The 25,001-nt window shown below is 42.9% G+C and overlaps 1 protein-coding gene across 1 annotated transcript; it reads left to right on the top strand.

Annotated features, from left to right (window-relative positions):
• Nucleotides 1-204: 204 nt before the first annotated feature.
• FAS (Fas cell surface death receptor) lies at nucleotides 205-13,305 on the top strand. Its single transcript, XM_063405680.1, has 9 exons — nucleotides 205-713; nucleotides 6,649-6,796; nucleotides 7,362-7,496; nucleotides 9,428-9,536; nucleotides 10,060-10,124; nucleotides 10,483-10,560; nucleotides 10,697-10,767; nucleotides 11,247-11,271; nucleotides 12,094-13,305. Exons 1-9 carry the CDS (start codon nucleotides 585-587, stop codon nucleotides 12,507-12,509), a joined length of 1,176 nt encoding a protein of 391 aa, XP_063261750.1. The 5' UTR covers nucleotides 205-584; the 3' UTR covers nucleotides 12,510-13,305.
• The last annotated feature ends 11,696 nt before the right edge of the window (nucleotides 13,306-25,001 follow it).

Genomic DNA, 25,001 nt, shown 5'->3' with positions numbered 1-25,001 from the left:
CAAGAAGTGACTACAAACAGCATGAAAATAGAAGTCATGGGCTTGAGCAATCCTTTCAATAAGACAGCGAAGGGCAGTACTGCCTGCCGCAGTGAGTTTAGCTTGTTCTGAGTGCCTGCTCCATTCTACCCATTCCAGACTGCCTGCCCAAGCCTGTCCTTGGCAGTACCACCAAAGCAGAGTCTCTGCCCTCGATGGGGAGGCAATTGAAGCACAGGAACGGAATGCCTCATTCCCAGCACCACGGCTGTCGGCTCGGTGACCTCGGGGCCGTGCCTGTCATCCACGAGCAGCCGAGCGGCTGTCCCCGGCCAAGCACCCGCGATCCCCGCCACGCCCGGGACACCCGAGCGGAAGCTCCGCGCCCTCGCTCGCGGTGACCGCGGGGCGGGGAGCGCGGGGCTGTCCCGGCTCGCCGGAGCCCCTGTCCGGGGCGGGATCACCGCGCCCGGGCTCCCGCGGGGCAGCGGCAGCGGTGCCCGGTGCCACGGCCGGCCCCGGCCCGCCCCAGCCCCGGTGCTGTGCCGTGCTGTGCTGTGCTTTGCTGTGCCTTGCGGGGGGCGGGCCAAGCCGTGTTTGCCCACATGGGAGGAGCCGGCTGGCAGGGCGCGGGCTGTCCCGCCGGAAGGTGCCGGGCAGCGCTGGGCAGCGGCGGCATGGGGACGGTGCGGGACAGCGGCGGCGTGGCCCGGGGGCTCCTTGCCCTGCTGCTCGTAAGTGTCCGCCCGAGCGGGGCAGCGGGGCCGGGCGGGCAGCGGGGCCGGGCGGGGCGGCGAGGCCAGGCGAGGATCGCTGCCCGCTTGTTGCTCGCCACCGGCCGTGGCAAACTTGCTAGCGACACTTCAGTCAATTCGTCAGGCGATATCTTCAGTGGAAAAAACTCACCCGCGAGTTCAGGCGCTTCCAGAGGGTGCTAAGTGAAGTGCGTGTTGTGTAAAAACGGAGGAAGAGAAGGGGGATGGATGCAGGTGGCGGTCGGATCGTGAGCTGTGGGTGAGGGGACGCAGGGACAGCGGGCACCCGGTCCGCAGGCACCCACCGCGGCCGGAGACGCGGGCGAGGCAGGGGGGGAGCCCCGCTCTGCCAGGGGGAGCGGCGGGACCTGCCCGGGCTAAAACCGCGCTCGGTGGGAGCCGACCTGCCCTGCACCTCAGCGGACCCCTACAGCCAGCTGGGAAGGCAAATACCTGTGGGGAGGAGTTCGAACCACTGTGACAGGGACCCAGGAGAAGCTAGAGGAATAGTCCAAGCCTGGCGTCAGTGTGCAGCATTTACTGGAAGCGGCAGGGCACGGCCTTCCCGTCCTGCCTGAACCATGCCCTGTGCACACATTGGGTCCCTGCAGCTTCTGAGAGCTTCGGTCGCGTGTCTCCCTGCCATAGCAAAGTTACCTTCACACAGATCCAATCTGAACCGCTGCTGTCAACAGGAGGAGTAAGGAAGTGTGTCCGTGGCCAGCACAGGGATTCACTGGTACCGGTGCACCACGCCGCAGGGCAGGGAGCTCCAGGGCAGGGGAGCTGCGGAGCTCCAGGGCAGTGTGCATGCCCTGGCTCGGCTGCGCTCCGGTGGAGCTGCCCGGGAGGGAGGGGACATGGGGCAGGTGGCAGTGTGTCCTGCAGGATCGCCACCGGCCTGGCAGTGTGGTGCAGTACACACCGCTGCCCCGGCCCCAGTTCTCCCTTTTCAGAGACAACTGACTGGAGCTGACCTTCGAAGTCTCGTCACAACGTGGTTTTATTGCTAACAAACGCAGCTCGTTCTGCGGTTTGTCAGGCTAAAATCAAGTTTTATTGTATAAACCACTCAAACTGTGATCTGATTAACTGCATAACAGGTAGTAAATTACTTAAAGGATTTCAGAGAGCTCCATCCATGCCCCTGCACAAATCAACAAAGCATAATTAAATACAAGGAAGGATTTTCATCTGCTGATAGAAGTGTGTATTACTTGTTCCTGTATAGGAGGAGCCAACTAGTGACAGAAATGTCAGCAAAGCTCAGTGTGTTGGAACTATTCAGAATATATATTAAGATTAAAAATACTTTCTTTTATAACGCTGCTCCAGAGAATATAAAATTTCTGTTCTTGTTTTCCAATTGTTTCCAAATTTCAGTATACCTCAGAAAGACTCTAACATTCTTATATAGTTTCTATGTTTAAAAAGTTGTTTGCTTTAATTAGCATGTTGTCTTACTACTTATAAAATAGTAAACCTGGTCAGAGTTTGGCATATTATTTGGTTAAACCAGAACATGAAAACAGATTGTTGAATGAGACCTCCATGCTGCACTAAAGTAAAAGAAGATTTAAGCATAGTCATGCAAAAATAGCAATGGCCTATGAAGTTAGAAAACATCTGAGTTCTCCATGTAGAAAAAGCTACAAAACTATGTACCACTGAGAGACACACTTGTCTCAGTTTAGAGACAGATTTTTAGAGAAAACGCTCTGGAATTAACTTTTCCTCTAAAGAGAAGGGCTCAAATAATCCCCTTTTGCCAATGAGAGAAATTAATACTAGGGGGTGAAAGTGAAAAAAGCCCTGTCTATTAACAAAGCAAGATACCCGGGGGAAAAAAGGCAAAATTGAACTTTATACCATGCACACAGGCATGGGGGAAAAAACCAAAATTGAACTTTATACCCCACGCCCCACCTGTCTGCATGGCCAGGAGGCTGCTCCCTTTATCCCAGGGAAGGGAAGAAAAAAACCCACGCAGCATCTCAGGCAAAAAGTAGATAGGAACATGTTGAGCTTCTGGTGTTGGTGTGCTCCTCACAGCAGGAGAAAGTGGAGGGGTTTAGTGTCCTTTCTTTTGCTGGCCTGGGTCTTTCCCACCGCCTCCGTAGGCTCCCTGGACTGCAAGCCGAAACTGTTTCAGTGGAAAAAAACCAAAAAACCAAAAAAACCAAAAAGAAGCAACTGAAGGGTCTCTGCTGGAGTCCAGGGAAAAAGGTAGGGAAAGACGAAGAAAAGCTTCTTGCCTAAGCAAGCAAGAGTACAGATGGAATAAAGGCAAGGAACTAACAATCCCAGTCGCGGCCTGAAGCACGCCAGAGTTTGAACTGAGCCCACGCCCAGGGTCCCCCGGCTCCAGCCCCACCTCCTGGTTCATCTTCAACCATTTCTGGGCACACAGCAGGCGATTAGGGAATAAAGTACCATCGTAAAATCACCTCAAGACAGCACTCTAAAGGAATAGGCCAGAGAGTGAACTGTTATGTAAATATTTTGGGATTATGATATGACTACAGAGCAGGCAGTTTTCTGGAAGTTCAGGAGACATATCTTTGAAAACAGGGCTCCTACATTACTGCATTGACCTTTCTTCCTCATATCATGGAAAACTAATACACACATTTACATGTACATGCGTAAACAGCCATAAAATGATGGGATGACCCGAGACTCAAGTGGAAAGTATAAGGGCCCCAGTTGTGGAAACATGTCTGTGCATGTTCCCACAGTAACCACCTTCATGTTTGCATGAACTCACTGAACAAAGAGAAAGTCATAAGAAAACCATTTTGTGTTACAAAACAAAAAGGAGGACAGTTTATAGATTTCTATCTGTCAAGCTCTAATTCATGCTTAGCACAGAGTGAGGTGAGAGCTGTTAATATCCCTCCCAACTCTCCAAATAGTGTTTACAGGTGCTCAATAGTACAGTACTTCTAAACAGCAAAACCCTACAAAATAACCAATCATACAACTCCCAGCCCCAATATGTTGTTCCAACTTGCATGTGAGTGAGCAGAGATTTGAAAGGGTAGTGGACTGAATTTGGACAGTGAGTGTTTTAAGGTTCTGGACAGTCTGAGGCTATTTGCTCTCACAGGCACTAAACACACGCATCTCCCTTGGAATTAAGGAAGCTCAGGGTGCTTCTAGTTGTGGGGAAATACCAAGCCCATGGTTGGGCTTTGAAAAATGTAACTAGATTCTTTTTGTTCTTTTTATAAAAGATTTTAGGAAGTGAAATACTATTTTTAGAGGTTATTTTGGTGCTAACTATGAGACTCAGCCCTGGTGGGTGGGAATAAAAAAAAAAGAGTTGGAGGAAAAATGATACTGGGGATTTTAAAAGCAGAGATTTCTTGTCATAGTCAAAGAATTGGAGTAGAGAATCCTCTTAAGATTACTTTCTGAGTAATTTCACTCAAAATTACTCTTTGAAAAGACCATCCTGAGTCAGATGGCCATGGTAACATCCTGTACTAACAGAGTTAATACAAGGGAGATTAATTACAGAGAAAAGCATATTAAAATGGAGCTAGTTCTAGCAACCCAAATTTCACAAGGCAAAAAAAAAGCAAGAACACCCCGCCCCTCCTTTTTTAACACTTAGAAAGCCCCTGATGAGCTCATGCACCTTGGTACATGTCACAAATGTGGAGTGGAAAAAAAAAAGGCCACATTCTGTGGCCATCAGTCTTCTCATTCATCAGCATTTATAGATCAGAAATGGGAGAAGTGGCTTACTAAAAATAAAATGTATTATAAAGATAACAGGAGAAAACAGAGACTTATTTTTTCCTCAGGGCTAACATTGTAAAGTTTTAAAAAGTCCTGTATGCAAATTACATGTTCACACACTTCCAAAGCTGAGATTACATACCTATAAGATGTGTCTTCCTGAAGCTTTTCAGCTGAAATAGATTGACATGTTATGAAGAATACTTAAGGGGAAGAATTGGAGGCCTGAGAATCCCAAAATGACTCAAGTATTCAAAGAAATTGAAGTTCTTGTCCCTGTGCCCTGGAAATGCAGATGAAAACAGATTTCATAAAAGTGTCCTTAGCAAATACCTGTTGGTGAAAGCATTTTGGAGGACTCTGTTGGAATGACGGAGAGGGAGCAGGTAGAAAACTCTTTTCATTGTCTGGGCAATGCAAATGCAGAGAAACCGGAAAATTTGGGTAGAAAATATGATCACTTTTAGGGGTTCTGCTAAGGGTAGATGTTTGATCTACCCCAGCTGATTGATCTTATTCCTACTGACTTCTCAGTGCAATCTAAGTCTTCAGTTTAGATATGAAAACTATTTTTTTTAGGTTGAAAAAGTTAAAAGAGATCCTCTCTGAGTCATTCTGGGCTGAAAACATACAACTACTGCTTGAGTGTATGCGTCATAAAAAAGCACCTATCATCCCTGCCTGTGTAAAAGCCCCTAAACTGTTTCCTTTCTGATTTACTGTTTACTGCTCAGTGACAACAGAAAAAGCAACTAAGGTGTGCACAGGAAGCTAAATGACTAATGACTATTTTCTGGTTTGTTTTGTTTGGGTTTTTTTTTTTCCTATAAGACACACCAAAATTTGTAAAAAACAAATGGACTGCTTTTAAGAGGGTGCAAATCCAGGAGGAAAGAAATAGTTTGAAAAAAAATTAGGGTGTTGCTTTGAAAAAAAATTCTTCACTGCTTTATCATTATTCCTTCTACAGGAAGACGTTGTAAGACATCCCTGCAAGCAGAACCAATGTAGATGTTTGGTGCTGCTTAAGTGTCAAATTCTGAGAAGTGACCCCCACTTCTTGTAAGTGTACCAGGAAGTTCATCTCCGTGAGCAGGAGAGAGGGCATCCACGTAAAAATGTTATGTTTCTGTAGCCCCTCATACAGCATAGCTCATTTTTATAAAAGCATAAACTAGAGGCAGAGAGCTTTGTTCTTGTGAGGGAACACATGTCTCTGCACACACTATGTTTGCAGGCATTTGGTAGAAACAGCAAAGTTTAACTGGTATTAGTAATGTAGAAATCTATTTCCTTCTTTGATTATATTCTATTTTCTGCATGACTCTCTGGACATTTTCTTCATACTGCTTTAGGAAAAAACAAACCAGACTGGTCATACATCCCCAACTATATTATAGTAATTATTTTTTATCTGGACTTTCTAATTCAGTGTTAAGTGAGACAGTTCTCCTAGGCAAAAGGAAAACAAAACCCACTAATTTGACACTAATTTGACATCCATTTGAAAGCTTCTATGGAGACTTTGATTTTTTTAACATCATTACACTGGGATTCAGAGGAGAGCACCCTGAAAGCTTTGGCAGCAAAGGAAGAGAGAGCACCAAACAGAGGAAATGCTGAGCTGAGCATCCATACCCAGAGTTCCTCCAGTGCTAATTATGCTCTTTAGCTGCTGGAGCTTCACCTCCAGGTGCAAAAAAAAGCCTTCTTATTTTCAGTCCAGTAACTAATATTATGTATATTTTAAACAGATAGATGCTAAGGAAATAAAATTCTTTCCACTTTTACAGTGCTTTATTATTATTATTATGAAAAGAGGTAGGGCAGGGACCACTAATAAAGCTCTACTGCCTAATGACAGAAATAAAAACAAACAAACAAAAAACCCCAAGCACTATGCAATTTAACTTGACAGTGCAAAAACGTTCAAAGAAATGGATCTGTTGTAAATTATTTTGAAAGGAGAATGTCTGTAGTGGTAGGGTTCAGGGCTTTAATATGGGCCATCATTGTCCATTAAATCTAAAGAAATGAATAGCTTTAGTAAAGGACTAAATATCAATATGTTTAGTTATAGAGTAACACTATTAATGTGACTCTGCTAGTACTAAAACACATCTACAGTCCTAAACAATTTTTTGTTTAATTTTCTGTTCTCTCCTAGGTGACTGTCTTAATTATTGAAACACAGTGCAAAAATTATACTGAAGCTCTAAAAACATACAATAGGAGGATCATTTCCAGGAGAGACGTGAACTGCAAAGCAGATGAATACAATTTAGATTCTCAGTGTTGCAAGAAATGTAAAATTGGTAAGTATGACTGTAAGACTGTGTTGAGAAGTCATTAACAGGGGACACCACAGCACGCACCATTGCTTTGTGCTGGGATACTGCAGTGGCATGAGGTGGTTTCCTGGATGCAGTGCTTCATTCCAGCTGTATCCCTTTTTGTCACAGGACATAAACCACTTCAAGGATATTTCTTGAGCTCAGTGCACCAATAATTTCTCACTACAGAGAGTTGTTCTCTCATAGCATGCTCATCACAAAAGAGCCAAGAATTAACATGCACATATTTGAAAGAGGTTGAAAAAGTGAAAACACATGCTTTTGCCTACAACATTCCATACATTCATGGGTTTTCCAATTCTTCATGTACAGTTTTGTTTGGTGTGTTCTCCATCAGAATTAAATTGGAGGAAGAGTGGGGATAATCAAGAGTTATGTATACTACATTCCTGATGTGCATCTACACATGCACAAAGAATATGCATTCCATATTTGGAATCAAAAAGTATTAGGGATTAAAAATGAAATTCTGATGTTAGTCTTGCTGGTGGCTTCTCTCTAAATTGTTGGTTTTCTGTCTCTACAGGTTTTGTTAAAAATGTCACCTGCCCAACAGATATTATCAAACACTGTGTTCCATGTGAGAAAGGAAAGGAATTCATGAATCACCTCAATGACTTGGACAAGTGTAAGAGATGCAGATTGTGCGACAGCAAATTTGGTATGTTTACAAAAATAGCAACTGTAGCAAAGACTCTTATACAGGATTTCACTGAAAAGTCTCCACAATACCTTAATCGTGGTTAGCATGTAGTTTCAAAACCTTTAGTGGTAGAACATGAATGAATTTGTAAGAAAGTAATGAGTTTATCCTCCAGTTCCCTTTCATAAAGCACAAAGTACGAAGAAAAATAGTTGGTGCATTGTTTCTCCTTATATCTGCCTTTGCTCAGCCAAAGTCCCTGCAAAGCAGACACTTTGCAAACTGGTTAGAGTCAAGGAAGGCAAGTTCTCCCTCTTCTTCACCCTCTGTTTAAAAGAGGGGTGTAAGAAGTAATGATGGTTTCCTTTGCAGTCTTTCACACAATTGGTAGTATTATTTAAAATTGATTTTTGTCTTTTGAAACACTCAGCGTGCTGTGTGGGATCCATGTGTGGGGCTGTAAGGCAATCCCCAGGGGCAGACCAGTGGCCCACCTGCCCCAGTACTCTGCATTCAGCAGTGGAGGCGAGGGGTGCTGTTTAGAGATAACACAAACAAACCTGACTGCTTTCTGTGGTCTGCTCCCTGCAGTCTATCAGCATCCACAGCTGAGGGAAAGGATGTTAGAAGATCCATCCCTACCTAGTCATTTCAGTGTCCATTTATGAGCCCTTTGTTCAGGAACTTGCAGGGTGACAGCAGAAATTCACTACCTGTTGCATAAATACCCGTTACAGATTTTTCTTTTTTAATCCATTAAACTTACCTCCTACCAGTTTTACCAGGTGTCCTGTAGATCTGCTCTACTTGGATTTAGGGAATGATAGTTCTTCATTCCTCATCCCCAAAATCAAGTTTAGTGAATGGAGAGACAGTTCCCAACTCCAATACGGTTGTACTCAGATCACCTGTTGGAATATCAGCCTCTAGTGCTCTCCCCTTCCTTTAGGACATCAATATGGATAGAAAACTTTCCTCTCAGTTGCTACTATAATAAGCGTTTTTGCATGGGTGATGAAATTGGTAAGAGCGAAAAACAATTTAATATTTTATATATTAGTTCACAATTATATAAACTGAAGGGAGGAAAAGGGTAATGGGATGGCTAGTCACAATATTCTATGAACAATAATGTAGTTGAAGAGAAGTCAGTAGACTGACAATAGGCAAGAGGAAAATTACCACTGAAGTTCCACGTGAACCATTCTTATGGTCACGTTCACTATTTCCATGAGTTACTTCAGCACTGGTTTCACAGTAGAGCTTCATCAAATTCTGAAACATAAAGTACTTTCAAATTACAGCAGGGCACTGAATGTAGTAACTCAAACATTTGTTCTATTTTTATATGCCCATGAAAATAGCTTTCATAGTAGGTAGATACAGTAATTTTTAATGCAGAAGTATTTCTTCATAGGTGGAGACAGTATCATTGTATAAACTGAGGATAGGAGAAAATTAATAATTTGTTTAGATTCTTAAAAAGAATATATGACATGGATATGTTAGCCAAAAAAGAGAGAGTGGAATTGCTCATCATTGGAGGTCTTCAAGAAAAGGTAAAACTTGTTGTCTGTCAGGGAGTGCAAAGAACCCATCTCCATTATCAAGTGGGGAGTTTGGGGGTGTGATCTTCTGAGTTTCCTTCTGGCTTTACAATTCTGAATGGGAACAAGAAGCTGGGATTTGGCTGTGCTGAATGAGTCCTTTTGTGGCAAGAACTGATTGTGTGAGTTTTCTGAGCTCTCCTCCAGCAGAGGTCTCTCTGACAGTTCCATATTCCCAGTGCTCCGTCAGCCCAGCTTCTTAGAAAAACCCCGTGTGTGTATTACAAAGTTAAGCCTCACCAGCGCCAGCAGAGGTGGAGCTAGCAGCAAGTCTGAGGACAAGACTTTGTGGGCAGAAGCCTGCTTTTTCAAACTAATACACTTTAAGAAATCTATTTTTAGGTTGGGAGGTTGTAAAGAACTGTACCCCGGAAGAGGACACACAGTGTAACTGTGCAAAGAACTATTTTTGCAGTTCTGAGATATGTGACCATTGCATCCAATGTACCATGTAAGTTTCTGCCTTCATCACTACATATGAAATTGTTAATATGTAATCACATTTTTTTCCAGCTGGTTTCAAGACAGAGGCTAACATAATCTATAACCTCAGAAAAAAAAAAGAATATTAATTTTCCTTTGTGCCTGAGCTGACCGAGTTCAGGCAACTCAATTTGCAGCCATGAAGGCTTTCCAAAGGCATGCAGAAAAACTTACAGATCCACCGAGTCTGTATATGCTTTTCAAAAAGTGTAATAAAGTATCTGAGCTTTCCTGTTGTCTTGGTGTGATTTATTGTTACATTGAAAAATAACTTCATATGTTTTCCCACTGCCACAAAGTTCCATGCCATTTTCATTCCTATTAATTTCCAAACCCCAAGGTCAGGGGTTTGGAATATGAAACCAGCATATTTATCAGCAAAATATTTCATATTTTTCTGATAAAACATCTTAGAAGATTTTGATTTGCTTTCTTAACAGCTTAAGAGAGAAAAAAAATCCCATGATAATTTGTGTTCATATTTTCTGCAGATGTGAAAGCGGTGTAATTGAAAAACAATGTACTCCAGCTTCAGACACTGTATGCGGAACAAAAGGTACCTTTTTAAAATGTAGCAAGGTCCATCACATGCTGCATTTTGAGAGGAAATTACAATTGTGCTATTCTACACACTGGCCATAGTGATTCCTGACAGCTCAGGGCATCAGTCCTACTGGGCCCTGTACTGACCTGCAGAGGGTAATTTTCCCTTGGTCACTGTGCAGGTACAGGAGCTGTTGCTCTTTTTTAGGGGCAACTTACAATAGGTATGTCTTTAACATGTTTGGCTTTTGTCATTAGGAAACAACAGGAGGGCTTTTAAAATCTGACTCAAGCTTGTTTAGAATTTGGTGTGCTGCTGGTATTGCATTTCCTGAGTTAACTGTTGTGTAAATTTTCCAATGTTCCTACAGAACCAGAAACGCTGCGGTGGGTCATTCCTTTGGTAGTTTTGGCAGCACTACTAGCAATAGCTGGAGCTATATTCTGGTGTAAGTGATTCCCTACTTATTCCTATTATACTGTGAGTGAGATATTCAGATGGTTATTCAAATACAATTTTGTATTCTTGGAGTCCAAAGGAGAGATATCCTGCCCTGGATTTAAAAAATGCTCTTTTTGTTTCAGACAAGAAAAAACAGAGAGTTCTTACTATCGGTGAGCAGCTAAGTAACGAAGTTTACAAACGAGAGCCTTACGTAAGTATTGTTGCTTTGATCATAAAAACCTCGGCTTTATGCAAAGAACCTTTTTCCATTTAAATTGCACTGGGTCTCCCCAAACATTTGTTTGCCTCTCTTCTATGACATGAATGAAGTAAATTTCACCACAAGGACTCTTTTGGGAGAAGTGAGAGGAAGCCTGTATTTACTTCTTCAGGATTGTTGGAATGCTTCCTAAGTCACATGACTGTGATCAAAACTTCATAAATCATCAGGCCTCCACCAACCCAGGATATTCCTGTCCCCATGCATAATTTTAGGCAATAGCAATTGTGAGGTGATCCCAAAACTTACCCAAGTCAAAAGAGGTCTCTCCATCTGGTATGACTCTCTCACTCATAAAACAGGAATCATGGAGAAAATGACAACAAAATTAAAGAAGTATCATGAAATGTATTTATCCTCTTATATATCTACTTGTTTCTACTTACTTCTCTCTTGCTTTTTTTTTTCAGGAGAATGTACCTCTCATATACACAGGTAAGAGACAAGTAATTTCTCAAAATTCAGTAGAAAGAAAAAACACAGATACAGATATGTAAGTCATAAATTAAAAAAAAAAAAGAGTATTTTTGTGTAGACTTTGCCACTGTCCAGACCTGACATTCCAGCACAAAAGCGAACACTTACTGAAGAAGTGCCAGTTCATATAATGCTCATCAAGGCACTTAGTGGCATCATGGAAGTCTCATTCCTCAGGAGGAATTTGTGCTGTACAGGGAGCAATTACTCCTTGTCTACAAGTGAATTTCAGTTCTGCATGTGGTGTAGACACTAGGAAACAGCCAATTGTGTTTCTATAACTGTGGATAATTATGATAAGGGAGCAGACCCACAGTGGGATTGAAGATTCACAAACCTACATTATGTTCAGGGGCAAATCCACAGGAGTGATGCACAACAGGAAAAAATATAAGCTCCAAGACTGTATCACAGCAGAAGACCTGTCCTATTTCAGGACCTCTCCCAGTGGTATTTTGAGAAAAACAGGTACGTGAGAGGTGGCCACACTTCGATGATAGAGAAGGACAGAATAGGTTACAGAGGGGACTGATACACTGTTTTAGGTGGTAAAAAGCAATATGGATGCAGGCCTAAATCTTTGAAATACATAGCATTTGGTAGGAACATGTAAAAACAGACCTGCCATGTATTGTAAAAGATCACACATAAACCATACTGAGTCACAAATACCTGAAACTTAACCTGGTTTGGACAGGAGAAGCATCAAACCTGAGTGAAGGTGATAAAACCCAGTGAGATACAGGTGCCAGGTGCATTCATTTCCTTTCACACTCCTAGATGCTGACCTGAGCAGCCACGTTCCTGGTATTGTGGCAGAGATGACACTCGCACAAGTCAAGAAATTTGTTCGTCACCACCACGTATCAGAACCCTCCATAGACCAAGCCATTCAGGATTTTCCTGGTGACGCATCTGAACAGAAGATCAGGCTGTTTCAAGTCTGGTATCAAAGCCATGGGATGAGGGGAGCCTATGGAACCCTAATGAGCAGCCTGAGAGAGTTAAAAATGTGTGCTACAGCTGATAAAATTGAGGAAAAACTGAAGGCAGCTATTTCCAGCTCTCAGGAAGGGGAACGGTCTTATAATCCTGACACTGGGCAAAGCAGAACTTGCACTCAGGAGGGTAGAAACTCTTACAATGATAATGCTGAGCTAAGTAAAGCCTATACTGGTAGTTTGGAAGAGACCTAGCACAGAGTAATTGGAAAATTATTTCTAAATGAGTATTTTTCTAATATAAATAAGTTTAAAAAATTACATTTTCACTGGCCGTTCTGATTGAACTGAAGTAAGTTATTATATGCAAAAGGAATAATTACAAATTTTGTGGCAATATCTTTCCTTGAAAAAAGTTTTTGCCCTTTTTGGTTGTTAAGGACTGGAAGAAGTTTTATGACTTGTTTACTAAAGGGTGCAATATAAGACTCCAGCCATAGGACTCATTACAAGAGGAAAAAAGTTATTATTTGAAGAAAAGGTATGGTTTAAATGCTTGGTCCTGCATTATTTAATCAATTTAAGGTTTTGCTTACATTAAAAATGCAGGATGTTCCTTTTTTTTGAGGGAAAACTCTGGTGTTGTGAGTCCAGAAAGTGTGCCAGGAAAAGTACTTGAAAAAAAACGTTTCCTGCCTTACATCTGATTAATTTGAAATATAGGTGTTGCTGTGTAGATTCTACTCTGTTGCAAATACATTTTCCATCTTTCATAAAAGCACTTCTATGTGAATATGGAGTTTTGTATATATGTGCAAGTTTTCTATACAAAAAACTCCCAGTTCTAGGTAAAAATTATTATCTCTGTTGTTCTCAGGTATGTGTGTAAGCCTCTTCTAAGTTTAGAACCCTTCAAAGAAATAGGAGCTGAAGGGTTAGCAGCACATCAGAACTGTCATTTCTGGAAGACAACCTTTAGAGTGGATAAGCTTTTCTAATGCAGAAACTGATACAATGAAAACATCTTTTTCATTAAAAAAGATCTGCGTAATACATGACTTCTGTCTTTCTTATCGTGCAGTATATAGATGTCATGTTTACATTTGCTTTTACTCAGATTAGCAAGTCAGAATAAAGGAGATCATTCTCATGAAAAAACGCCTTACCTTTCTTTCATCACAAAGTGCAGAGGACTCAGCTCCTAAATTCAAAGGTCCAGTATAGTGCTGGCAGCTTTGCTGTGAGGCCTTTCCCTCTCACACACCCATTTGTGCAAATCTCACAAGGTCTTTCAGCAGAAGGGGAAACTTCACTGGAAAAGTTTGATTTTTCCAGATTACACAGTAAGAAAGATGACTTTCTTTGGCTTTGTCATCAGTTCCCTAGAGAAAATCTCCAGCCAGTATCAAGACTCAGCCAAAATGTGGAGAGACCTACCTGGGCTTGCTCTCACCTGCCCACCAGTGTGGGGTAGGGTCCCAAGGCTGCCACCTGACCACAGGACCTGGAAAGGACAAGGCAGGACTGGCCACAGGGTGCCAGAGGCTGGCAATAAACCCCTGCCAATGCTGGGTGCCCACAGCCATGTGGAGTTCCTCCAAAATGCCATATAGCTGGAAAGGAGGTACCTGGGAAGGCAGTACATGGCCTTTGGAAACAGCTAAAAATCTGTGTATGGCATCAAGCAGGAGCCTGAAAGGAAAGGCAGGCAGCTTTGAACATTACATGTCTCACAGACCTGACCTGTTAAAGGTCTCAGTGACATGGGGCATGTTTTGCCCAGGCCTGGGTTGTGTCGTACAGAAAAACCTTCCACCCCACTCTGGAGCCTCTAGTCTAGCTGCATTTTCTAAGTTTCTAATCCACCACTATATTGCCAAAATCTGTGCTGCTTTTCAAAGGAAAGTCTTCAGGCTGCTGCTGTCAGATGGTTTAATAGCCATGGGCCAAATTGTGCAGCCATGGACTGATTAACACCTTGCACTGTAGAAATGGCCTGTGTCTGTGCTGTCTGTGCATGGCTCTGACACACTGACAATGTGTTGCTCATCCTGTTTTGGCCAGGATCCAGGTACATAAGAGAATAAAATCTCTGCCTTTCAGAAAGGCAGCACAGCAGCACAGGTGTTGGCTGTGCCATCTTTTATAGGATGCAGTTGTGTCGAGGCACAGCCAAGCCAGGATGGAAGGAGAGCTCCATGCTCTCACAAGCCCTGGTAGATAGGCTGCTCCCTATACCATGTCCCATCCAGGAAGGCATGAATGTAGCTTAAAGCTGTGCTGGCAGAGGCTTGACTTCAGCGTTTTCTTCCCTTGGCTTCTGGCTTTGACTCTCCAAGTGAAGCAGAAATGAAGGTAGTCCACCTCTCAGGGTTTCAATGGAGCAGGGACTACAACCAATCTGAACTACACTGACCTCAAAATGGAGCCACCGAACCTCTTAAATTTCTGATGGTAAAATAAAATATTTTTTTCTTTCACACTGGAATTCCCCAACCTCAGTATAAAAAGGATGGTTTAAAAAAAGTCCCTGAGCAATGAGTCACATTTTCTTTAGGAGAGGTCTGCAAGGCTCAACTCAGCCATTTACTCTGGTGATTAGCATACATCATAACTTTTTCTTAATTGGAACACAGTGCATCAAATAGGAGGATTGATTATACTGTGCAGTTACTTTTCCAAAGGAGTCTCTGTGTGTCTACATTGCAGTCAGCAGTGCAGAGCAGAGCTGAAGCTTTGAGTACCTGGACCAGGGACTGAAAGTGATTCAGTTCTGTTGACCTGCAGTAGCACATCCAGATTTCCATTGCCTCCTGCTTCTGACATAATTTTCAAACTAGGGTTGCATAAGAGAAACGAAACTGAAGCTCAAACTCCCCTGTTTTATGGAAACACAGCAGCAGAAAAGCAAGTGAAAACTGAAACAGAAACTTGCCCAGGGAATGACTTGTCACCTTTTGAAAAGCAGATTGAAAAGTTGTCTCTTCAGGAAGCCAAAACTTTGTAAAACAATCTCATTTGTTATGCAAATAGTACACACAAAACAATTGTTACTTTAAAATAACTACAATAGAAGAACAGGAACATAGAAATAAAAAGACAGAGGGATCTTAAGCTCCCTGCAAATGGAAAGTGACCATGTGTGAGATATTTGTTCAGAAATAGAAAAAAATTCAGAAATTTCAAGGGCTGTTTTGCTGTGCACACTCACACCAGCTGCTCCATCATGCTACAAAATGTAGTGCAGTTACAGCTGCTCTGCAAGCAAACCAAACACCTGAAGATGGCAGAAACAAAACCAATATTACATCATGGTACCAGAAGAACACAGGAATGCTTAAAGACAGCTCCAGTATACAAGACTGCTGCAATATGAAATAAATTATTTTCAAAGCTATTCTGCAGGCTGCCAGTTCTTGAAAAAATGTGGCTGAGAAATGAAGTGCTCAGTACGAAGAGTCTGAAATGTTTCTGCACAGATAGTATGACAAGCATATCAAAGTGTGAGAGAGCTCAGGCTTATTTCCTGTATGAAAGAGAGAGAAGGAAAACAATACCAACAAAATTGTGAGAAGAATGAAAGAGTATTGGGAAAAGCCTTGGAGATAGCCAGTTTTCCTGTTTTGAGGGAAGATACAACCTCAGAACTCACATCCTTCTCTTACTGTTTGTCAATACTTTGATTCTGGGCATCAAAGGGAAGCTTGCAATCCTGTTATCCCACTGCTAGCAAGAGCAAAAATACCCACCGTGTGTATCTAGCCTCTAGCATGGAGCTGTGGTTGAGAATTCTGAGGGATGTGGGAACAATCATAAAACAATGTACAGTCAGGGTTTTCTGAAGAGCTTTTCAGTGGTTTTAGTTGAAATTTCCTTTCAAACTGAAAGCAGTATTTTTAAAGCTTTCAGAGTGCTAGAGAGCCCTTTCCCATCACTTTGCACAATGGTCTCTCGCTCTCCCAGTATTCCAGCAACTGTGATAAAGTGCAATTTATTTTTAGCCTAGTGGAGAATCAACAAAAAATGTCTGTGACCAAAGGATGTTGGAAAAATAGGCCCTGAACAAATACAGGAGAGGAGTAAGTGATGAAAAGCAATGGCAGGAGGAAACCGAAGGCACAGACCTTGGAGAGACAGCACTGAGCATCCCACACCCCAGGGGCATGCAGAACAAAGAGATCACTGACCCTGCCTCCCACTTCTTCCCACAGTGATGTCTGTAGGACTGGCTGTCTGTGGGACAGGATAGCTCTGTCTGTATGTGTGTCTTTAGGATATGAACAAGAACCTGACAAAAAAGAAGTACCCAGTTTCATTTCCTGCATATTTATCCTACAGTCAGTGATGGGATTGATACATTCTCCAGATTATCAGTATCTGAACATTTATGTTTCTTGGTCTTTTCCTAGTTCTTCCTTAGAACTATGTGAAGATCCCTCTAACAGACTTATCCCTGGGAGAGCTGAAGCTGCAGGAAACGTTTTATGGTACTCCTCAAATTGCTGTGAAGTGCAGTGAGGCCCCTGGCATGCCACTCTCTGTCCTTGCAGGGGCTGGCTGTGCCCTGGCGCCTGGCTCTGCTGGATGGGGACCACGGCTGTCACTGCAGCTCATGGGAAGGATGACCATCATCAGAGCTGTCTCAAAGGGTCCTGAGGTTCCAGGTCTGTCTCTAAGATATGAGGATAACACCTATTCCTGGACTTTGGGGGAGTGGAGGGGCAACTAACTTCACACCAGTGTCCCTTCATTTACCCAAGAATGAACAGTGATTGCTAAATAACTCTGTATTTTTAAACTTCCCAATCACATGTCTTCAGACTTACATTCCCTTACACTGGTTTAAACCCCTGCAGGGCAGTGGGGGTTGTTTTGGGGGTGGCAGCAGGGGCTGCCTGGCCATTGGCAGAGCACGTAGGCTCTTGTCTGTTTCCCAAGCTCATCGGACACGAGGAGATTCATCATTGCAATCTCTGGTAGAACATCTGGCAGATAGTTTTACTTCCACATTGGAAGAATAGCATTTCTGATGCTGAAGTGGGGCTCCAAGGGAATTTTCTCTCATTTTGAGGATTTTCAGCAATAATTTGAAGTAATTCAAATTAAGGTGAGAGAGGCCCGGCTAGATATAATGCAGTAGAATCTATGTCTAATTTAAAATCCATTCTTGCCATTTATAATTTGTTCCTTTTTAAAAATATGTCCAGGGGATTCATTATGAGAGGGCATGAGTAGGGCTGCCTATTTGCAACATATTTGCAAAATACGCTTTTATTCCATTTAATGAAACAAAGCATGAATTCATCTCTGCACAGGTGAGAGGAGCAGAAATTACTGTTGATGGGTCTCTTCTCTCTGGGAGAGCTTGCATCAGCCTTTGCTGGCACTAACAGGGAACAGGCTCAGCAGCACTGACTTGGCGGAGCTCGCAGGCGCTGCCGGCTGTCCTTGCCTGTCCCTGCGGCAGGTGGCAGCCCGTGTCCGCGCTGTCCTTGCCTGTCCCTGCGGCAGGTGGCAGCCCGTGCCCGCGCTGTCCTTGCCTGTCCCCGGGGCAGTGGCAGCCCGTGCCCGCGCTGTCCTTGCCTGTCCCCGGGGCAGTGGCAGCCCGTGCCCGCGCTGTCCTTGCCTGTCCCCGGGGCAGTGGCAGCCCGTGCCCGCGCTGTCCTTGCCTGTCCCCGGGGCAGTGGCAGCCCGTGCCCGCGCTGTCCTTGCCTGTCCCCGGGGCAGTGGCAGCCCGTGCCCGCGCTGTCCTTGCCTGTCCCCGGGGCAGTGGCAGCCCGTGCCCGCGCTGTCCTTGCCTGTCCCCGGGGCAGTGGCAGCCCGTGCCCGCGCTGTCCCACGCGTGTCCCGCCTGGCTGCGCTGGCTCAGCGCACAGCAGCGCTGCCTGCCCCGCTGCCTCCCTCCCTTTCTTCAATGAATTCCTCCCACGGGGAAGGGAGCCGCAGACGGGCTGGACGAGGGCACGAAGCCTCTCGCTGGCGGAGCTGTCACTGTGCTGAGCCAGCGCCGGCTCTGTTTTTGCACGGGATCCCTCGAATCATGTTCCACAAGACTTTAAATGACACCGACAGTGTCGTAACGACTGTGTGTGACAGCTTTGGTGACGCTGCCCCGGCGTGAGGATGAGCACAGGCTGCATCCCTCCCCGCAGCCCCGGGATCAGGCGGCTCAGGGAAGTCCCACGCTGCGAGTCCAAGCGCCGCTGAGCATCCTTGGCATCGCTCCTTCTACATTAAATACCACACGGAAAAACGGTGTCATAACAGCACATCCAGGCTGTAAACTGAGCTCTCTGCAATCTGCAATTGGCACTGCGGCCAAAGTACGTGCTGCAGTGCCCGTTCCAGCATGAATGTGCATTGCCTTAATAAATATTCACTAACAAATTAAATCAGATCAGATTTAGACATTCACTTTGATTCTAACTTACACAACTGCCAAAATGCAATCAAAGGTAGGTGTTAACACTGCCTGTGAAAGCCCAGGGAAGACAGGGTGGTTGTTCTGAAGTTTGGCCTTCTGAAGGGTAGTCTTTGTGACCATAATCAAGTGAAAAAACAACTGGTGAAGCTGAGGGAGGAGAAGGAGTGGGTGGTAACTGTTTAGAGGCTTTTTGGAGGAACTGGTTTATGAATAATACCCATAATTACTGCAACATGCTATTGTAAATGGTCTTGTCTTCTTTCTTTTCCAGGCTCGTAAGTCAGCCTATCATTTTAAATAAATATACATTAAATTCAGTCTTGACTTCTCTTCTAGCTACACAAATGCTGGGAATAACCACCTCATGAAGCCTGTTCCCAAGATTTTTTTTTTAATCTTACAAAATCTATGGATGTTGCTTCCATCAGAAAAACTGGAACAACTATGACTACTTGAAAATATATAATCATGTACCAGGAGACATCAGACACACTGGTATGAGGAACCCAGAGATCAGAGAGCAGCCCATAAAGCTGCTATAAGGAAAACAATGATCAATGTTACTCAATGCCACCCAAATCATAATAGTAGGTTACATGGACAGGTACTCACAAGCAGCCTTTGGGGATCCCAGGGCAAGCAGTCTGATGAACAGCTACATCAGCAAGTGCTTCCAAGGATTCCTGAGCTGTGACCCCACTGCAAGGTCCCTGGGGCCAGTGACCGTGGTTCAGTTACATTTATCAGGTGACCCAGGGAATACACACTGTAGGGAACAGCAACAGGCTTGGAAAACATGTGGGGTTATACATTCTCTTATCATTGCTTGCCTTACAACTGTAAGGCTGTTAACCTGCTGTCAATGCAACTTTTAAAGGTCTCTTCTTATTTGTAAGTGAGAACAGATGAGTAAACTAATGAGCTGGAATATGGGGGCTGGACACAAGATAAAAGATCTGTTCTGTGTCAGTCAACAGTCCCTCAGAGACCAGCTTCATCCTCCCTCATCCAAAGACATTCCTACACAATCACAACAAAAATGCACAGATCTTCCAGGAACTGCTGTTTTCAACATCCCCTAACTCATCCAGCTATAAACCAATCACCAACAGAACATCCAAAAACATTTCTCAAAAAGAAATACAGTTTTCCTATATTTTTCTCTCAGCTGTGGATGTATTTCAAAGAAACCTAGTCATATATAGATTGTTTCCCTTAAATGCAGGAAATGGTTCTTCCAAATGTAACTAATTTGAATTAAATTGATACATTATGTTTGGACAGCAATAGAGCTGCAGAAAATGTTAGCAAAGCAAGCGTTAGAAGCTTTAAGTAGTTCAAAACAAGACTTCAGGTCCTGCAGTCCTGCTCTACGTGGTTTCAAGTCAGCTCTCAGGACTGAAGAGATGAACTATTATCACTAGAAAGCAAGCAGAATATTTCTTTTCTAGGCAGCACTTTTCCTGAGGATCTTATCAGTCATCAGCTTACACTCACCACTTAACAAACCTAGGTACAGGTTACAAAACCTTACAAAACCTTAGTACAGATATGTCCACAGGGCCATCCATGACAGAGTCAAAAAGCAAAGCAGACTTTTAAAATCTAAAACTACAAGCAGTGTTGGAGCTAAAGGAATTACTAAAATGCAAAGATGCCTACCTTTTTGGTGTCGACGCACTATCAAACAGAGAAATGCAAGTTCATCCTTCTTCTCTAATCTCACATTAATTTGTGCTGGAGATATCAAACTGACACGAGCTGTAGCAACACTTGGCTGGAATTACCTTCTCTGCTCTGGAACAGAAAATTGCAGGAAAGTCCTGCACCTTTCAGAGCAGAAGTCTGGGCTGTTTGAGGACATCTCTTTCCCCATCACCCTTGTTGAGCCTATCCTGCTAGGTGTACTGAAATATTCATTACTGAGTAAGTTTGAGATGGATTCTAAAAGATCAGGTTAGCCACATTAGCTGTCAGGTGGGCCACATGTCACAAGAAAGGCAGCCAAGGAATCATCATTTGCAAACCCAACAAATGCTCAGGGGCTCAGCACTGAGAACTCACTTGTTGACACTGGCATCTAATGAGACATTAGGTACCTAAGTTTTTCTGGGGAAATATTTGGGGTTAGATTGCAGGAGTTAGCAAGAATAAAAAACATGGTGTAAAGACAGTGTTATACTGTAAAGTTTCTTATTTGGTCACAGTACACTGTCCTTTGGGATCTTTCTTTTGTGTTGTTCTTTTTTCCTAATAAGGTGTCTGAGACTTTCTTCTTTGAGAATACAGCTCTGTTTATAACATCAAACAGGAAATTAAGTCTTCCAGCTAAGGTGAAACCCAGGAATTTTTCCTGTTGAACAATGGACTCCAGAGAGAGTTCCTATTTAGATAAGAAAGGGCTGGAAATTCCAGCCACCTTAAAATAGATGAACAGAAGTCCTTCTGCCCCAAAAGATACTGGTACTTTCTGAGTCTGAAGGTCATTTATGCCAGTCCTTTGCCCTGCCAGTCCTTCTCCCCGAGGAAGGCTTAACTAAATGTTTTTGTCCTATCTCAGAGGTGGAGACTTCAAAACTCCCCATATTGATATTTCACAACCTCTACTCTTCAAAACTATGTCTTAATATCAAAATGAACTCTTAGTGTATTTCCAGCCCTGCCATACTCACCACAACATGGAGAAGAGATGGTTCTCACCTTTTTAAAGGCAGCCTTTTGCACATTTGAACGTCATTGTAATGCTTTTTGTCTCTCCTATTCTTTTTCTCGCACCTTTAGGTTACACAGGCCCAGTTTGTCCAGCACTTCTTTGAGGGGCATATCTTGTATCACAATGACAAAAACACAAAAATGAAAGGAACATTGGTTTTGTCCTTTTTTCCGTGATGACATGAGCAGGATTAAGCAGGCTAATTCAGTCACCCTTGAATTTCCCTATGATTGCCTATATCTGAAACTTAGTTTCTGATTAGTCTCTAAAGCAAGAGTGCACTTTTAGATGTATACATTTCTGTGTACATTGCAATCCACAGTTCAACAGCTAGGGACTTCTGACTTCCCCTCACATGGCAGTAGGTATGCTTAGGGATATACAATGTCTAATCCAGGATTATTTTCAAAAATCTAATCCTCAATTATTTCAAACTAGTTTTGCCAAATCTCCTGTATTCATTGCCACACCAGAAAAAGAAGCAGAAATGATGCAGTTAGTGTTTTAGTGCCACAAATACTTGGCAAAAATATAACATCTGAAATGAATTTCCTTGGCTCATAACCAGGCATGCTTTGCAAGTGTGAAGGTATTTTACACAGGACCAAGTTTGCTGTCACAACCAGACCTTGGCTTAGCCTGGCTCTTTTTTCACATATCCTCTGGGAGAAGTCCCATGGAGCTGGACTCTGTACAAAAATATAGGGTATTACTATGCTTTGGGTTTAATTTCCAGGGGAAACATTGCTTTCATCAGGATGAAGTCTGCATTCACCTAGTTTAGAGAAATAATCTAAAAGAACTCTGTGTATCTGTTTCCTTTTTCCTGCTGTCATGCAAAGGGTCTGCTGAGGAATGCTCTCTTTTCTGCCTCATCCTTATTGTAAGAAGGCCACAAATCTGAAATTTCTTTCTTTAAATGGAAAATTTTCTGTTCCTGTGTCAGGTCTTAAATACATTTCTTAACTTCCTATGGAATCATCAAATCACGGGAAATGTTAGGAGTTAACAGATCAAAATTACAAGAAAAATACTTTAACATATTTTGCTAAGCGGTGACCTTTAACCCCTGCCCTTTGCTGTCATAGCTTTGCTGCTTTACACATCTTTTCACTATTTAGTTACAAGATAAAACCAGACCAGTACCAGGAACTGTGACCAGCCAAAAATTAGCTCTTTCCTGGAATTAGTCTTTAAAATTTAATTTCAACATAACTCTTATACTCTTTATGACTGTAGCTCTTTCTGAGTCATTATAATTAATCAACTCCTTTCCCACTGTTGGCACACTGCAGGCAGTCACAGAAAGTGCTGACTTAGGACTCTTGGTGTGCCCTACCTACCCCCAGAGGCAGCCAACACACCGTGCTCCACCACACATCACTGCTCTGCAGCAACAGCACAGCAATGGGAGTCGTGGAAAATAACAGTGAATGAGACAGAAGAACAAATTAAATAGATACAAACACCTTTAGATTCAAAATTGAAGTCTTCTCTTGAATATCATTAGCAAAGGGTCAACCTCCTAGGAAACACCACCTTCCCTCAATACACAAATTCAGGAACTCGTTCAGAGAAGGTTTTAGGATGTGTGTAGATAAGAACTTCATTGAGAACACTGCTCAGTGCCAGAGGAAACCTTTTTTAAAATACCTTATCACTAAAACAAGATCTGAAATTAAATTAGATAACTGGATATCAGTTGCACTAAATGCATTAAACCATGCAAGACAAATAGGTACTTCTGTCCCTAATTCAAAGGCATAACTTTATACATAAATATATAACGGGTTATGAGAACATATGCAATAATCTAGATGAACAAAACACTGAAGAATACTGAGAAGCAGCCATCATGTGCCTGAAATCTCACATATCCTTGTTTCCTGCATGCTCTTCATTACTGGTGGAATTCCTTTCACACCAGGGGTTCTCAGCATCTTTAGTCTATATATCACACAACTAAGATCCAGCAGATGAAATTACTTTGTTCACTGTATCTGTCACTACCCTGAAGAAGATCCCTTGTCAGATGACACTGGTGAACCAGTTTATTACCAGTATAACTTAGGATTCCATAATTTCTGGAACTCTAGGCAGGCATCTAATCACCCCTTTGGATCTATATCCCTGGAGATGCTCCATGACTTTCCAGCTTGGAGGGAAGCTCTGTGACCCAGGCTGTGCACTGGCTCCTTTGGCACCTTTCCCTACACAAGCAGTCAGACTTGCTGCATTCTGATGAAGTGAGAAGGAAAAGAAAAAGAAATACAGAAAATGTTTAACAGAAAGCCCATTTGAATGCAAATAAAGTAAACAGCGTGTGCCACAGCCACAGATAAATGTTTGGAAGAGCACAGTGCTAGAGGGCTGCCAGCGGTCACTGGGCTGACACAGCTCCAGCATCTGGGACATCTGTCACAGTGTTTACCATTAGCCAAAACACAGCCCAGCTCAGCAAACCAGCCAGGCACTGAACACAAGCAGCATCCAAAAAGTCATTCTGAGGCCTCTCAGTTTGGTTGCAGTTTGAGATAGGGTGGCATCTGACAGCAGTTCTTCTCATCAGCCTCCCTGCACTCCCACTAACCTGCCAGAGCTCTACATTTGTAGCAGCATTTGAATATCCATGTTAAAATACACAGAGCACTACTTGCAAGCACACTGTAATTACAGACATATAGATATGTCATATTTTGTCCTTTACAATCTTTTCAGTGGCTGCAGTAGTACAGATGTTCAGAATATAAGCAACAGGTGTCAAAATTCACTTTCTTCTTCTAAAAATCTGATTTTCTTCTTCCATCTGTGCATCTGCTACTTTTAGTTACGTCAGATAACACAAAGATATTGGCACCTCCAGAATGAAAGCAGCAAAGAATGGTACATCACAGAGGGCAACACCCCCCTGTTAACACAACACCAACCTAATGCTTGCCTCCTCCAGGGATTAGCAGCACTGCTGACAGGCAGACAGACAGACAGACAGCAGGATTCTCTGTGGGTATTCAAAACTGCATTATCACCCGGCAGATATAGGACAGACTGTAGGGAGACAGCCCAAATAAATAGGAAGAACTCTGAATACAAGGTAGGTATTGCATATGGGATGCACACAGGAACCTAAGATGAAGCAGGAAAGGACCTTGCAAGAAATCAAGCTGAGAAGAGGACAGATATGGTAATATAGAGACTGCAGGGGAAGAAAACCATAGGTAATTAGGTAAATTATTTCTATTAAAAAAAAAAAAAAGTAACTGTAAATAAAAGGAAGAAGATAAGGGATGCTACCAAAGCACAAAACAACAGGTCTTATGGCTGCCTGTGTATCTGTTTTACATTTTTCTGCCTTTTCCTGACCAATATCAATAAGGTGTTTCCCATGGCATTGCTATAGGTAACACACCTAAACACAGCTAATATTGGTTATGTAGCTAGAGTAAAGGAAAGAGCTTCCTTGTTGACTATTGGCATTAATCAAGCCTAGGCCAATTAAAAGAATCCCTTGGAAATTAATAGATCGAATTTTCCTTACATTTAGATGGCTGACATAACTCATTCATTTCTATAGAATTATTTCTTAACTTCTACCAGTGTAAGTTATACTGGA

Source organism: Prinia subflava, chromosome 9 (assembly GCF_021018805.1).
Source record: "Prinia subflava isolate CZ2003 ecotype Zambia chromosome 9, Cam_Psub_1.2, whole genome shotgun sequence".
NCBI lineage: Eukaryota > Metazoa > Chordata > Aves > Passeriformes > Cisticolidae > Prinia > Prinia subflava.
This window is presented reverse-complemented; position numbering and strand designations above follow the sequence as displayed.